The sequence below is a fragment of the Trachinotus anak genome, unplaced genomic scaffold (genome assembly GCF_046630095.1).
Source record: "Trachinotus anak isolate AG129_WGS33_773 ecotype Australia unplaced genomic scaffold, CSIRO_AGI_Tana_v1 ptg000034l, whole genome shotgun sequence".
Taxonomy (NCBI): domain Eukaryota; kingdom Metazoa; phylum Chordata; class Actinopteri; order Carangiformes; family Carangidae; genus Trachinotus; species Trachinotus anak.
This window is the reverse complement of record NW_027273885.1, coordinates 878,726-895,000: the sequence shown is the minus strand read 5'-3', so window position 1 is coordinate 895,000 and position 16,275 is coordinate 878,726. Positions and strand designations below refer to the sequence as shown.

Below are 16,275 nucleotides of genomic sequence, written 5' to 3'. Positions count from 1 at the left end.
GTGAGTCCATCAACACTGAATCAGTCTGTTTGTCTCTGGAAAAATGTGTTCACTTGCTGTTGTTCATACTCGGTCAGTCAATCTTCAGAAAAGATCAGTAACAAGTGCTATACTATAACAGCTCCCATGTTAAATTCAGGATTATATACATTTCCACAGCTGTAATCAGGTCAAAATCACCAGTTGCTACAGCTTTGTCGTTTTTTCAGTTGGTGTTAAAGATCAACAAAACTCAAACAAAAGAGTCACCAGAAAAAATAATCAGTGACTTACTTGCACATTAAAATCCTTACCAGGAAAGAGATGGATTATGAAATTGGAACTTTTAATGTGAAACCTCTGTGCAGGAAGTAATGACTTTCGTTGACACCAGTCAAAAAAACTGCAAAGTGGAACTGACTCCAGTTCGTGACTGAAAACAGTCTTTTTATTTCTAAAGAGCAACTGACAACAGGGTTGAGTTGTTGTAGTGATGGAAGAAAATTATGTTGAAGACAACAGGTAAATGTGGAGGAAATGTTGAGATTACAGCAACATTGGAGGAGGCTTCAAATACATCTATAAAAACAATGAAAATTCAAATACCTGTGATTAATCTGCCAGTTTGAAACAAAGATCTTTTTCTGTCTCTGTTTGAGAAACAGTACCTGCAGAGTAGCTGACTGCAGTCTTAAAATATCTCTCTAATCAAAACTATTTTAAACGTGTAGTTTTATTTTGAACTAACTCTGGTGCCAGGACTTAAAAATGCCTGTATTTGTCCTTTTCATGGACCTGCAGAGTAGCTGCTCCTTCCTCCTTCCTCCTCTGCCTCCATTGTAAAGTGCAGATGTCTGAAGAAATATCACGAATGGCTCACAACAAGCTCAGATGCATTTTTTATACACTGCTGTTTTTTTTTTTTTTTTCCCTCCATCAGTGGCAGTGAGTGCTTCAAGAAGGAACTGACAGGCTTCAGTTATCACATTCACTCTGCTCCTTTCTCTCAGCTTCCCGTCTTCATTATCCCAGCTCTCCTTCACTCAGGTTTCTCCTCCCTCTGCTGCCGTCTTCATCATTTCCTCTGTTACACTCAGCGTCGTGCAGACTGCGCTGGTTATATACTGACAGCTGCAGCACGACTCTGACCGAACTGTTTGGTTAATTTTAAGGATGAATGTATGAATGACTAGAAGCAGTGGATGGTGTTCATTAAACTCCAGGCTCTTTTTTTTCTTTTTTTTTTTTTTTTAGATTAATTTTTTTATGTCGAGTGAATCAGAAAGTGATTTAAGCTTTTTCCATCATCTATTAAACCTGGTGTTGGTGAAGTACTGAATTTAATCTCAGTGCACACTGAGTCAGCAGGCAGAGCTCTCTCCATCAAAACAACATTGTGGATAAAACTGCTGTTGACTGTGGCAGAAAAAGACCCAACAATGACTCTGTTGGGGAAACTGCAGGTGATAATGAGGTGAATGTGGCTCCTGTGGACCTGAGCTGAACAACCTGTTCACAGCTGCTCTGGACTCATTTCACTGTTTTTATGGAGCAAAGTGGTGTTGCACAGTTCACAGGTACAGAAGAAGTGCCTGTGTGTGTGTGTGTGTGTGTGTGTGCGCGCGTGTGTGTGTGTGTGTTTTACATGCAAATAACAACCTTGATGCTTGCCATACCCCTCCCTCCCTCTCTCTGCATCTTTAGCTACGTCCACACGACTATGTTTTCATTTTAGAACGATCTGAAAACACACACATACACGACCATTCACCTGCACTGAGCATGTGCAAGCCGGTGTAAACAGGAAGTAGGTTTGCCTCCTCTGCAGTGTAATTCATTCTCCATGTTGTTTGGTAGTCCAGGCTGATAAGAGCCAATCAGGAGCCACCTTGGGCGTCTACGTCATAGTTTCCAAAGGTCTCTGTTTGTGTCCGTCCAGACTACAACACAACCTGGAGGTTTAGACTAAAACGGGTCCAGCAGCATTTCTGAAAGTCTCTGTTTTAGAGGCTGAAGACTCTGGAGGAGAGTGGAGTAGCAAATTATCATACGAATATTTACACTTCATTTAAATCTCATCACCTGTAAAGTTTCATGACTGCATCTTTCTGTTTTTGACGCTATCACAGTTCCAGAAATCTGTCCACAGACATATAACCACCTGCTGAAGACCACCTCTGTTCCCTTGACAGCAGGTGTCTCCAGGTGAAAACAATACAAGCCCTGCTGCTGCGGCTGGTGATCATGTTTACACCTGTTCACAGATGTTTTAACTGAAAGACACAGATCTTATTTTGTCGATCAGGTATCAGCCATGACGCGACTAATCCACATTAAATAACTTCAAGGTGATTATAAAATTCCTCTAATATTAATATCCACTCAGTCACAGCAGGTCACAGCTTTATCTGATTTCATCTTATGAGATATTTATTCAAGTCAAAAAGAAGCTCTGTATGTCAACTTCTACATCTTCTTACAGATATTCTTAGTGTTCAGTGACGTGCATATTTTAAAGTCAGGACGTGAAGAATAAAAAAAATAGAGTGATACAGTTCTTTAAAGTTTCAGGCCAAGTAAATTTAGCCAGGCTTTATTTCACCAATTAAGGCCAGAGAGCTGGAAAGAGCCAGAGAGGTCCAGAGAACCTGGACACTGCCCTTTAATCTGCCTGCTCCCAGTTTATCCTCTTAACTGTGTGTGTGTGTGTGTGTGTGTGTGTGTGTGTGTGTGTGTGTGTGTGTGTGTGTGTGTGTGTGTGTGTGTGTGTGTGTGTGTGTGATTGACACACTCCTGGTTCATGACTCTGTCCACAACGAGAGTGTTAAGATTGACGAATGGCAGAGCCGATGGCGGTGAGCGCTCTGCTCTGACTCTGTCACAACGTTATCAGAGTAAAAGAGTCGTTGGGAATAACGGCGTCCAGACAGGATGACGTAGCTTCTGATGGCTGCAGGGAATTTACTATAACACTTGCTGTCTGTGGCAACTCCTCTTCAAAGATGTTCCCTGGATGATGGTATGGTATCTCTGCTGCCACTCGGAGAGAGTCACACCTCTAGGTGGGTACGAGTTCAGCGGTGCAGCTACAGCAGGTTGCTGCTAAATGTCAGTTTGTGCCTGACATTAACGGTCGCCTCTGGAACACTTTGTTTGAGTTGACGTCATGTGGTTCAACCTTTTAATTGGCATTAATAAAATTAATTTTATTATTGATTTAAATTAGAAATAAATAGGAATTTCTAATCTTCATGTTGGAGTTCGGCTTGATGTCAGACTTTTTGGGGAACACCTGAAATGAGTTTGTACGACCAAGTGTTGAAACTGTAAGAGAGTTGTGTCTGTCTTTGTACTAATATTTTGATCAGATATTTTCTGATTTTTATCCATTTTTTTTGACAAAATAACACGTGATTTTATTTATTAATTTCTTCAATGGCTGCTTGTATTTAGACTAAACTTTACATTTGGTGCCAGTGTTGGTGCTTGTGAGGCATATTGCTCTTTTCAAAGAATCCAGACCTATGTCTGAGAAGTTCTTCTCTTCAAGATCTCTGCAAGTCTGCAGGCTCATGCACCATGAATGTATTTTACATCCCGTAGTGTTTGGTTGAGTGGACTGCTGAGCTGAAATTTTAAAGTCTTTCGTGATCCTAAAGACTTGAAAATATTCGACAGACCAATGTTTGTAGAAGCTGGAGATCAAGCCTCAACCTCCAGGTCTGAAACATGAAGCATCAACAGTGAAGAAGCTGCAGTTCCTCTAATGACCACTAGAGTCTGGCTTCAGCAGTGAGTCAGTCCCCAGAGACTCCCATGTTCAAATGTCCAACTTTACAGCAGAAAGAAACATGTTTACAGCCTGGTACAGAAACTGTTCTGGTCTCTAGAGATAATTTCCTCCTTCATGACGACTGTACGGCTGAATTTATACAACTCACCTGTTTACATTTTATTAAGGACTAAAGTGATGGAGAACTGAGGGCGTGGCCTGTTTGAGTGACAGGTGGGGGAGTGTATGCTTGCCTCAAACCAGCATGCACCAAAGTCTCGGCTCCACACATGCCCCACCTCTTTGACCATATTTGGATTAGCTGGAAGTTAGGGGGCGGAGTCAGACACTGCCAAGATGGTGATGGTGGAGTAGCTCACTCTGAGCTTCAGAAACCTGATGGTGACGTCACAGAGGCTGCGTCCATCTTTATTTACAGTCTGTGCAGGAGGTGGTCAGATGTACAGGAGGTGATCTGTGGTCAGCTGTTTTATTTCACTTCAAAGTGACGCTGCTGTCGTTCCCTCCCATCCACTGATATTCAGGGCTTCATACATGTGTTTGTTCTTCAGGACCTGTGTGTGTGTGCGTTTTATGATGATGCTAAGGAAGTGTTCTCCCCTGGTTTTTGTTGCGTCAGCAGCGAGATGTAAAGGTCTCTGGTGCTCGCTCCTCGCCTCCGTCCATAATCCTCAATAATTTATCAGTGTCAGATGATTCCCTCCCTGCAGGATCCATACGGTCCCTTTACGTTCTGAATCATTCATCTCATACTCGGCGCTGCCTTTTAGTCTGTTTAAGTGAAAACATCTGCGGCAGGAAGCAGAGCTGAGCAGCGGCAGTAAAAAGGTGACTGAGTGCTTCCTGGTCAGACCAAGGTTACCTGCCCTGATGTTCACCTCTGGATTCCAGGGAGTCAGAACCTGGAGGGGGGTGGAGCACCCGTCTCAGACAGCCCCCCCCTCAGGGTGCAGCTTCACTGGCAGTGGGCCACAGCCGCAGCCAGCTGCCTGGAATAAGCTCTCAGGATGGTTGTTTTGAAAGTCGATATCTGTCAGGAATCACCTGCCTCTTCATTTGTGCGTCTGGGTTTTGACACCTGTCATATGTATCGGCTCCATGCCAGAGGCTAGCTGGTTAGCCGCTGAATCCTATTAGCTTAAGCTGAGGATTAGCATGTTGGAAGGGGGAGGCTGGTTCACTGACCCTGGCAGAGCTCCATATGCTATATTGGTCTGATCCGTATCACTTCAATACAGGATGAGTCAGGTACCAGGTCCACCTGGAGACCATTACATCATCATCTTGACCACAGTCATGTTTACCTCACTCCTCACTGGGTCACAACAAGCTGTAATTAACAAGTATAAGTTACTTAATCTGTTGAGTTCATCACTTCATTTGGACATTTCCAGTAACAGATGATTATTTTTAACTTGTTGCTCATCACAGTTTCCATCTCAGATTTCAAAGTCTTTCTTCACTTGTTTTGTCCAAGCAGCGAAGATACTCAGTGAGTGAGAATGATTCAAATGATTGAGTTTTACCACACTCAGAGAGAAAGGACATCTTAGGTGGAGATGTAAAACTACACTGAGATGGTTTTTGGTTCTTAAAAGCAAAACATTAGCTGAGGGCAGTGACTGCTTTGTTCTGACATCACAAAGTTCCAGAAGTCCTGACGGCTGGTTTTAAGGCTCAGTTTCTGAATACAGGCTGTGTGCATTCCTCTGTCTGTGTGTGTGTGTGTGTGTGTGTGTGTGTGTGTGTGTGTGTGTGTGTGTGTGTGTGTGTGTGTGTGTGTGTGTGTGTGACTCGTAGTGTAAAGTGCTCTGAGTGGTCGATAAGACTAGAAAAGCTCCATATAAGTTCAGCCCATTTACTGTTTATCATATTGTTTCCAGTGCAAATGCTCTCACTGCTTGAACTCACTACTGACCCTTCATTATACAACACACTGTACTGAACTGTGTGTTGCACAATGACAGTTCACATACTTAGTGTTATTTATCTTTTATCATTACCTTTATTGATCAGTAACCTTTGGTTGAGTTCTCTGTGTGTAACTCTGCTGTTACGATGATCAGTTTTCACCCCACAACATGTATCTCATCAAAGTTATTGATGATGGCTTGTGTACATTAAAGACCCCTGGCACATTGGAAGCCCCCACACACTCTGACCATAAGACAGAGGGGTCTAACTTTATCAGTCGTATGAAAGGGGCTGAAGAGGTGAAACAATCAAAGGCCTGTTGTGAGTTCTGTATTTCTCACGATCTCTTGTCTGCTACATACTTGACCCACATCCTCTTCATCGTCCTTGCTCGTCGATATAAACCTAGAAATTGTTCCACTGGTCCTGGGGAGGGTTTATCTTTCTATCTTTTGTGGACAGAGTGCATATGAGATAGTGCATACCTGAAGATTTGGTGACCAACAGGAGGAGGAAGTCAACATCTGACGTACAGTCAGATGCTTTCAAAGCTGAGAATAACAGAGAATATCAGCTGTAGCTTCTTCTCTCTGCAGAGTGGTGCAGCTGCAGCTGATTGTGTTTCTGTCTCTGACTCTTCTTCTTTTTTCCTGCAGTGGAGGAGTCGGACATCATAGACTTGGAGAAACGTTACTGGCTACTGAAAGCCCAGTCCAGAACCGGACGCTTTGACCTGGAAACTTTTGTCCCGCTGGTCTCTCCTCCCATCCACGCCTCACTGAGCGAAGGTGAGATGATTCATCCAAGAGGCTCTTTGTTTCAGGAGTTTTTAGATTATGTATAAACAAACATCAGAGCTGCATCTTCTTTCCTCTTTGAAGAACTCAGCAGTGAATACAACCCTCTCACAGGACTTGGAGTGAATATATTCTGTGTTATTGATCATGTTTTCCAGGCTTGTTTCACGCCTTTGACGAGAATCGGGACAATCACATCGACTTTAAAGAGATCTCCTGTGGACTCTCTGCATGCTGCAGGGGGCCCGTCGCCGAGAGGCAGAAGTGTGAGCTCCTCTGACTCGTTACAGATGAATAAATCCCGGAGGCTTCACATAATTACACCGAGTCATTTTATCATGAGAAGTGAAGCCTGTCTCTGTTATCTGTCAGCGATGGAAGAATATCAGATTTCCTGTGAATAGACTGAACTGTCTCCTGCTTCACGTTTGTTTTTCACTTTCTTTCACTGGCAGTTTGCTTCAAAGTGTTTGATGTGGACCGTGACGGGGTTCTGTCCCGGGATGAACTCCATGAAATGGTCGTGGCCTTGCTGGAGGTGTGGAAGGACAATCGCACAGACACACTCCCCGTAAGTTTACACACATTGGAATTACAGTCTAACTGTGGCCGTTAGTGATTGGCTGATGAAGCCCTGTTGAAGCGTTAAGTGTTGAAAATGAAAATATTTCCATTCTGGAGATGAGAAGAAACAGTCCGTCTCAACTCAGAGCCGACGTGATGCTCTTCACAGCAGGAGCTGAGGACGTTTGGTGTTTGCTACCTGAAGCTAATATATGTTGTTGCCTTGCAGGAGCTGCACAGCAGCGTGTCAGAGATAGTGGAGGACATCCTGAAGATGCACGACACGACCAAGGTGAGACACAGCAACTGACAGGTGGTGAATCCTTTCACTTCTTAGAATATGAGGCCAGAGATCTTTGAATAAACATTTTAGTAACAGCTTCACTGAATCTTCCATCGGTCAAAGTAGGAGTTTTCTCTCCTTCAGTGACGCTCTCATCTCACGCTGGCTTGTTTTTAAATCACTGAGCAGCCTGGCTCCGTCTTACATCACTGACCTTCTCACCCCCTGAGCCCCCACACACTCAGGTCCGAGGGTGAGGCCACAGACAGAGCGTGATGGGTTCTTACCATGAGGGCTGCTCAACTGTGAAATTACCTCCTGATCTTAGAAGTTACCTCAGTGTCCTCTTTTAAAAAAGCCTTTAACTGAGTTTCTGTTTCTATGATGCTTTAATTATTATTTTTTTATCATTTAAAGGTTTTTATTAAATTATCTTTCATCTCTGTATCATGGTTTCACCACAGTTTATTATTATTATTATGATTATTATGATTATTACATGATCAGATGTGCTCAAAAGGACGAGCTGCTCAGTTCTCTCACAGCAGCCTCACACCTTCTCGCCTCACCTTTCACCTGTTTTCACCCACAGTGACCATGTGCAGTGTTCTGACTTTTGTGTTGTTTCCCTCCTCACCAGCTGGGTCACCTGACCCTGGAGGACTACCAGATATGGAGCGTGAAGAGCGCTTTGGCCAATGAGTTTCTGAACCTGCTTTTCCAGGTACTTACACCCACACAGGTGAACAGTTTGACTGAAGCTGCCTTGGAAATGTGGTTTTTACTCATTTCCACTTCTTTTCACTCATGTAGGTTTGTCACATCGTCCTGGGGCTCAGACCTGCTACTCCTGAAGAGGAGGGGCAAATCATCAGGTACGTGCACATCCTCATTACCTGTACACACCTGTGAGGAATCTGCTGTTACTGTGACCTAATGATCTGTGACCTGTGTGTGTGTGTGTGTGTGTGTGTGTGTGTGTGTGTGTGTGTGTGTGTGTGTGTGTGTGTGTGTGTGTGTGTGTGTGTGTGTGTGTGTGTGTGTGTGTGTGTGTGTGTGTGTGTGTGTGTGTGTGTGTAGGGGCTGGTTAGAGAGGGAGAGCAGACATGGACTGCAGCAGGGCCAGAACTGGTTCCTCATCTCCATGCTGTGGTGGCAGCAGTGGAAGGACTACGTCAAATACGTAAGTTTAAAGTTAAAGAAGATGAAGTGCACAAAGGATGAGATGTGTAGTGATGCTGACACTACGTGACCATGTAACTGGTGTCGTCCCGTTTAATGTCAGAGCCAGTGTGTGGAAGCTGTGTTTAACTTTAACAACCTGAAAACTGGTCTCAGAGTGTGAACAGCCGGTGCAGGATATCACACAGGGCTGAGGTGAGGTCGTACCCCCAGATGTAAGAGGATCAGTCTCATCTGCTCTGTCTCTGTCTCAACGTACAAAGCTCTGAACACCAGAAATTAAGAGTCTGGAATATTTCTCATAATCTTTTACAATAATTATCGATTATGAAATATTGTTATGTAATACAGGTGCTCAGTATGTGCAGTAGGAAAGGTAGAGTCTGCTGCAGAAACAAATGTAATGCTCATCATTTTCTGATTGCATCGTTCAAATCTATATTGAACCTTACTGAGCCAATCACAGGCCGTTCTTTGTGAACTTCCTGGTATGTAGTTGTGGATTCTTAGTCTGGTTCTCAGAAATATAAATTGAACATGAACCAGCTGACTGACAGGTTCTCCACCTGCTCACAGTTCTTCAGGTGCTCAGCAGGTGGGTTGTTCCAGTCTCTTGGATAACCTGCCTCGGTTCTTTAGTCTGTCTCAGTGTCTCTGTCTCTTTATGTGGTCCCAGACTGACTCCATGAGGTCAGAGGTCAGAGGTGTGTGGACTCGTTGTCATGTGACTGTCATTCAGGCACCACATTAATCCCTGATGTCACTTCAAACAATGACAGGGCAGTCCCTGCTGTTGTCTTCCTGTCCAGGAGCATAAGGGCATCGTGGTGGAGCAGCCATCCATCCTGAGCTCCCTGCGAAGTCCCATGGCCACGGCCACCATAGAGCCCACCCCACCAGACAGACTGGGAGGACTGGGAACGTTCAGCGCCATCAGCCCCACAGAGGAGAGGTCACCTGATGCTGTGTCCAGTGCTTCAGAGGCCACAGAGACGGGTCAGTCAACACGCCTAACGTAATTAAGCTGCTGTTCATGCTAACATTAGCTAAGTAGCAATACTGAAAATACAAACAGCTCCTCTAAGAAAAACAGTTTTCACTCACTCATGAATTCAAATCGCATCAACTTCACCGTAGTGTTTTAAACTAATCAGCTCATGAAGAAGGTAAAAGCTGCCCAGCTCTAATGAAAGGCTTTTACTTTGAAAAAGCAAGCAAAACTTTATTTATATTCAGTATTTAATTCCAGGCAGAAGCACAATGTGTAGGAGTAAAATATGATTAAATAAAATGATAATTCAGTGCAGTAGATGACAAATAAAATAATAAGAGACATCAATTAAAACCAGAAGGAATAAAAATATCAGCAGGAAATGTGATATTCTGGTTCCTTGACGATAAAAAAAAACAGCAAAGTAGAAGTGGTTGAAATTGACTGAGTTGTGTTAAAAAGCAGCAGATTGATGAGTATGACTGTGAAACTGTACATTACACTGAATGTGAGTGGTTATAGTTCAGCCGACCCCTGAATATTTTATTACAGTATTTGTCGGCCTGTATCAGAAACTGGCTTTTATTTGTTGGTTCCTCTGTCATTTGTGATTCAGCCTTTAGTTGAAAAAAAGCTTTTATTAGATCATTGACAGTAGTGATGTCAGACCTTCCCCCATTCAAAGACATGTCATGAAGCATTTTGGTTCTTCTCTGGTATTTAAGTGGCATCTTTACAGTGTCAGTTCAAAGGTGAGTTGACGTGAATTAAACATCACAACCTGGCAACTGAATAAATTTAATGATTGTTATTAATTCCCTCCTCCCCCTTCCCCCTGTGCCCCAGCAGCCCTGAGCCCCCAGGTAGCTCCCTCTGCCACAGAGAGCTGTTTCGCTCGTCAGCACAACGTATCGGACAACAACAATCAGTGCTTTTCTGGAGCCAATGGCCACCTCCCCTCCCAGCTGGCAGCACAAAGACCTGGAGCCATCGACAACCAGCCGCTGGTCAACACCGACCCCATGAAGGCAAGGACTGTGTGTGTGTGTCTGTGTGTGTGTGTGTCTGTGTGTGTGTGTCTGTGTGTGTGTGTGTGTGTGTGTGTGTGTGTGTGTGTGTGTTTGTGTGTTTGTGTGTTTGTGTGTGTGTGTGTGTGTGTGTGTGTGTGTGTGTGTGTGTGTGTGTGTGTGTGTCTCTCTCTGTGTGAGAGTTTGACACGATATATGTCACCACGGTGACGATGCCATGGTGCCAACACCTGTCCTCGCTGACCACACCTGACAACTCAGATTACACTGTGTCCCAAATTATTATGCAAATGATATTTTTCTCAGATTTTCCTAAATAGCATGAAAATGCTCAAGTTTATTCATGGTATCAGAGAAATTTCTAACAAGAAATTTAAAAAATACATTTTTTAATTTAAAACTGATGATTTTATGGAGCAGTTGTGCAAAACTGTAAAATATGTAGCACTCTGAAAAGTTGAAAAACAGCATTTTGTCATTATCATTATTATTATTATAATAAAGATGATGTGTTGTGAGCAGAGTGGGTGTAATAAGCTCCAGCTTCAACCTACAGCCTCTCAGTGTCTAAAAAAGTTATATTTTACTGTTGTTTGGAGCTGTTTGTGTAATTGTTCCAGTTTCAGTTCCAGTCTCGACAGCCTGGTGGTTTTATCAGAGAAGCCACACAGATCATGTGTCACAGATCAAACATCACCTTCATGTATGTTTGACATGTGAGAGGAGCTGCAGACTCCAGGGCTGCTGCGCTCCCTCTGAACCAGGAGTCAAACAGCTGCGCTCCAGAGCCACATGTTCAACATACAGATGTGATCCACACCTTTGAGAACAGATGCTAATTTCACAGATTGTTTATCTTTGCAGCATTTTGACTCTGCAGCTCATAAACAGTGTGTCAGAGGAATATTTTTCGCAGTTTCTTCTTTGTTTTGACAGAAGAAGAAATGATCTGAGATTTCTGAGGAAGATCTCTCCTCCTCCTCCTCCTCCTCCTCTCCTGGTGGAGACTGTCACAGAGCGGCAGCTTCCTTCTCCTCCGTCTTATCTCTGCACTCTGTTCTAATGATCTCAGGCTGCCAGCCTCTACATACCATTAGGAAACTGTCTCTGTCCATTATCTGTAATCCAAGTAGGCGGAATGGTGTCTTTTGTGCACGTATTTAAATGCTGATGTCTGTGCTGTGGCCCGTGCAGGCCCCTACGCTGACCATGGAGGGTGGCAGGTTGAAGCGCTCCCTGCAGCTGGTGCCAGGCAGAGACTTTGAGACGGTGCCAGAGCCGGTGTGGCGGGCGCTCTACCACTGGTACGGAGCCAACCTGAGCCTGCCGCGACCGGTGAGTGAACCCAGCACAAACACTTAACAGCTGATGAACCTCAGTGACACGAGGCGTTCAAAGAGCTTCACAGAGGCAGGGAAATACTTCAGAAACAGAACATTAAGATGACATTAAAACAGCATTTAAAAACAATAAAAACACATTAGAAGAAGTAAAAACATTTAAATAAGTAACATGAAGAGCTGCAGCAATAAAAGACATTAAAAACAAGAATAGAAGAACTTAAAGATTGAAAGATGTGAGCTGAGTCTGTTACAGATGTAATTTTCACTTATGTAAACCCCCCTCCCTCACTCCTGCAGGTAATCCTGGAGAGCAAGACAGGCCAAGCCGAGCTGGAGCTCTTCCCCCGCTACGTCCTCTTCCTCCGCCAGCAGCCGGCCACACGCTCCCCACAGTCCAACATCTGGGTCAATATGGGTATGACCAGCCTGCGAATGTTCCCACCGTATTTACCCACAGCCAGAGGTAACGTAAGCCTGCAGCAAGACCAGAGCACACCGTCGACAAACGCTTCGTTGAGCAAACCTGCACCCCCCCCCCCCCCCCATTTAATCCTCCTTTACTGGACTGGAGCGCTGTAATCAACCAGCAGCTGATTATCACTGTAAAACAATAATTCAGACTTTTCATCTTCACAGACTCTGCCGTTCAGGGATTAGTTTGACAAAACTCTTCACTAGTGAATAAATCAAACTTTCAAACTTGTCCAACAGGATTTTGGACATAAAATCATTTAAATAAACTAATTTTGCTCTTTGAACATGTCGTAACATAACACTTGAGTTTCTCCAAAATATTTCAGAATAAAATTCCCACGTTCTTTTCAAAACAGGAACTGGCCCTGATTTTAAAAGCAGTGATGAAGGTAAAGGAAGAACAGTTGGTAGAGTCCACATCACCACAAGTGGAAATCACACTGTCAGCTTTCTCCTTTGTCCCTGTGAGGACGTGTGTGTGGTTACAAAGCTGTGAAGACACAGTCGGGTCCAATCACAGCGTCCTCACAGTCTTCAGAGCTGCCCCACTGTCAAACCATCGAGGGCCTGAGGACTCTCTGCAGACACGTGGAGCCCTTTATCCACACTCTGCTGTTGTCTGAATTTCTGCAGACTTTTCCTGAGTGAATTACCCAAAGTTCATGGGGTTGTGACATTAAACACAGGGTTGCCAGAGGACGCCCGGAAGCGTTAAAAAAAAAAGGTAGACAAAAAGAGTAAGATAGAAGAAGAAGAAAGGTTAGCAAACGTTAATGTTACAAGAAAAAATAAATTTACATGAACACAGAGCTCGTGTTCACTTCGGCTCCATTATCCAATCAACAACAAGCTGGTTCATTTCAATATCGTTGTCTGTTTTAACCCACAAACTACGTGTTGGTCAGTCTGCTTTTTAAAATGTGTTGAATGATGGAAAGTCAACAATCAGTCATCACACAGATACGACACAGGTCAGAGGTCAGGTGGTGTTAAGTTAACAAGGTGTGAACGAGGTTGTTGAGCCTTCATAGTGTTTTATGTCGTCAGCCTGGAACTGTAGCTCCACCACATTAAACCATTTACCAGTTACTCACAGTAGAAATCCTGCACACAGACCCACTCATCAAGAAACTTCATTTGTCCTCAGGGAGCAGTTTAAAGGGCTCATAGAGTAGATATTAAAAACACACAAAATACAAAAAAAAACACACACAACCAGTGCAAGATAGAAAAACGACAACAATGATCAGTGCAAAGCAAAACCTGTAATATTATAATGAGGATGACAATAATAAACGTATCTATGTTACATTTATACAGTAGAGGTGCATGTTGGGTAGATGATGTTCAGTCCTGTAACAGAAGCTGGATTTCACTGGTGTTTATTCTTATGGACGGGTACAAACTGAGCCGCAGTGAAAAAAGAAACACGATAAAACAAAGAGTTGCTCCAGTGTAATCAGGTTGGGGATGGCAGCAGCTTTCAGCATGAGAGTGCTGCTGCAAATCAAGTCAATGTATCAGGTTTCAGGCCACACAGCACAGACCTGAGTCCCCAGTGGAGATCATGACTCACACTGTGGCTGAGCAGCAGCTCGTCATCGCTGGGCACTAAGGCCTTCTCCTGGCTCGTGGTTGAATATAGGAAATAGATTTAATTATGCCCCATATCCCACAGAATGTCTTCCTGTGCAGGAGCTCAGACTGGTGTAGAGGAGGCTTCATGTTGAAACTGAATGGCAGATCTGTGTCGATGCATGAGACTCAGAACGGTGATTTACACTTTGTCCCCTTTAAAAATCAGATAATAAAATGATTAATATTCTCAGTAATCAACCTCAGTGAAGTGAAGCTTTTGTATTGATTTAACAGGACTAATATTGATTGGTTTGTATTTGATTTAATCCAATCCTCGTCCACTAAGTTGATTGACCAATCAAGTTTGCACGGACTGACAAAACAAGCCCTTTTCTTGCTGCTTCCTTACAACTAATCCTCAGACACCACAGTGCTGTTGTTCTAGATACATGTCAGTGATTGTTTGCATCTTTAAGCTTTGTGCACAAGACCATGGGTGTGGTTGCCATAGCAACAAATCAGATTTAGATGCACATTTTTAAGGGGGGATGATTTGAATAAAATACAGATGTATTATTAAATCACAGTCGATAGAAAAAGGGGACGAACACACATTAAAAGTTGAGTGTCCAGTGATTGGTCCTCTCTGTGCGTCCTCACAGGTAACGTCCCGTCCCCCAACGCTCCCCTGAAGAGGGTGCTGGCCTACACAGGCTGCTTCAGCCGCATGGCCACCATCAAAGACATCCACCTGTACCTGTCCCAGAGGCTCCGCATCAAGGAGGAGGACATGAGGCTGTGGCTCTACAACAGTGAGGTGGGTCACCTGGCTGTCGGCCTGGGGGGTGACGCACAGGTAACAGGGGCAGGTGATGGTGGCAGGACGCCTGAAAAGGACCCTCCTGTATCCTGTTGTGGTCTTAACTCAGCCAGATGAACCTACTCACCTCACCAACACCACCCGGGGCCCGTGGCACAAAACACCTTAAGTCCTCTACTTACTTATGACACTTAAGGTTTAATTTCTCCTTAGCTGAGGGAGATACTTAAGGGTGTTGTGCAGAATCTCTTTAAAGGATTCCTCAGTTAAGGAAAACAGTTCAGTAATTTACAGCAGTGAAATTCTACTGTTTCCATGGAGACTGTTGACTTGCTGCCATTAGGTCTACCTAGTACCAACATTAACACCATCTGATCCCGTTGTGTTGACGGGAACGTTGCCACAGTGAACTTTGGTTGTTAAAGTCTTTAGTGAAAGAACTTGACTTGAAGTGATTCCTGAAGTTTAAGATAAAGAGAAAATCTTAAATACTAAGTGAAGATCTGAAGAAAAAACCTTAAGGAGAAAACTAAGGGTGTTTTGTGTAACTGATTTTACTTTAGGGAAATTGTAACTCAGGCTTTAAAAACAATCTTAACCTATGGTGTTTTGTGCGAGCGGCTCCAGGTTTTCTGTATCTCAGGTTGTTTGTGCTCGTTTGAGTCATGAGCAGAAGCTCGTTGTCTGGTCAAAGGGCAGCAGCATAAACCAGATGTGATCGTTGTAATGAGGAGATAATTAAAAGGGGCAAAGAACTAAATGTAACTATAGAGGACTCAAACTTAAACACGTCATTTTTTCTACTTTCTAAAGCAAGAGAAAGAAAAAACATTTCTACCTGCAAACAACAAACAGCTCCACAAGGCCCCACAAGGCTCAGGCACAAAATGTAAACCACAACATCAGCTGGAGGGTCACCACATCTAAATCTAGTTTTAATAAGATCCTTTATTACTTCATTGATTTATATTTAATCAAATTAGCACACAGCAAACCAGGGGCCACACAGAGTCCATGAAGAACAGGGGCCTAGCATCTTATTTCTGTCCCTGGGCCCCTGAGCAGGTTTTAAATGAACCGATGCAGACGACAGATGAATTAATCCACAGTTGTAATAAATCTAAAGTTGTAATGAAGTTGAATGAGGAACTTTCTCCTCGTGGCTCTGCAGAACTACCTCACTCTCCTGGACGATGAAGACCACACCCTGGAAAGTCTGAAGATCCAGGACGAGCAGCAGCTGGTCATTGAAGGTATGAGGACCCCCCCCCCCCCCGGTTTAAAATGAACAAACTTCCCTCAGACTCATTATTACTGAGCTGTAACAAGCACAGATGTTCACTGACAGGTGGTTCTGAATAATGACTCATGAAAGTGGCTTTTCTTCCTCCTCCTCCTCCTCAGTCAGGAACAAAGACATGAGCTGGCCTGAGGAAATGTCCTTCATCGCCAACAGCAGTAAGATGGACAGACACAAAGGTGAGAACATGAGCTGTTCCACAGGTAAAACATGCTCTGATTGGTGGATC

The 16,275-nt window shown here is 43.7% G+C and overlaps 1 protein-coding gene across 4 annotated transcripts in view; it reads left to right on the top strand.

The window, feature by feature from the left end:
• Window positions 1-16,275, top strand: part of usp32 (ubiquitin specific peptidase 32) — a 50,088-nt gene that overhangs the window by 22,734 nt on the left and 11,079 nt on the right. The window contains exons 6-19 of one of the 4 annotated variants that reach the window (XM_071471850.1): window positions 6,343-6,474; window positions 6,642-6,749; window positions 6,939-7,054; window positions 7,277-7,339; window positions 7,971-8,054; window positions 8,144-8,205; window positions 8,411-8,513; window positions 9,292-9,508; window positions 10,353-10,531; window positions 11,726-11,866; window positions 12,172-12,337; window positions 14,589-14,743; window positions 15,918-15,999; window positions 16,151-16,225. In XM_071471850.1, the coding sequence (XP_071327951.1) occupies window positions 6,343-6,474; window positions 6,642-6,749; window positions 6,939-7,054; window positions 7,277-7,339; window positions 7,971-8,054; window positions 8,144-8,205; window positions 8,411-8,513; window positions 9,292-9,508; window positions 10,353-10,531; window positions 11,726-11,866; window positions 12,172-12,337; window positions 14,589-14,743; window positions 15,918-15,999; window positions 16,151-16,225 (1,683 nt within the window). The remainder of the gene's footprint in view (window positions 1-6,342; window positions 6,475-6,641; window positions 6,750-6,938; window positions 7,055-7,276; window positions 7,340-7,970; window positions 8,055-8,143; window positions 8,206-8,410; window positions 8,514-9,291; window positions 9,509-10,352; window positions 10,532-11,725; window positions 11,867-12,171; window positions 12,338-14,588; window positions 14,744-15,917; window positions 16,000-16,150; window positions 16,226-16,275) is intronic. The other 3 variants (XM_071471852.1, XM_071471851.1, XM_071471853.1) reach the window with 3 other exon arrangements.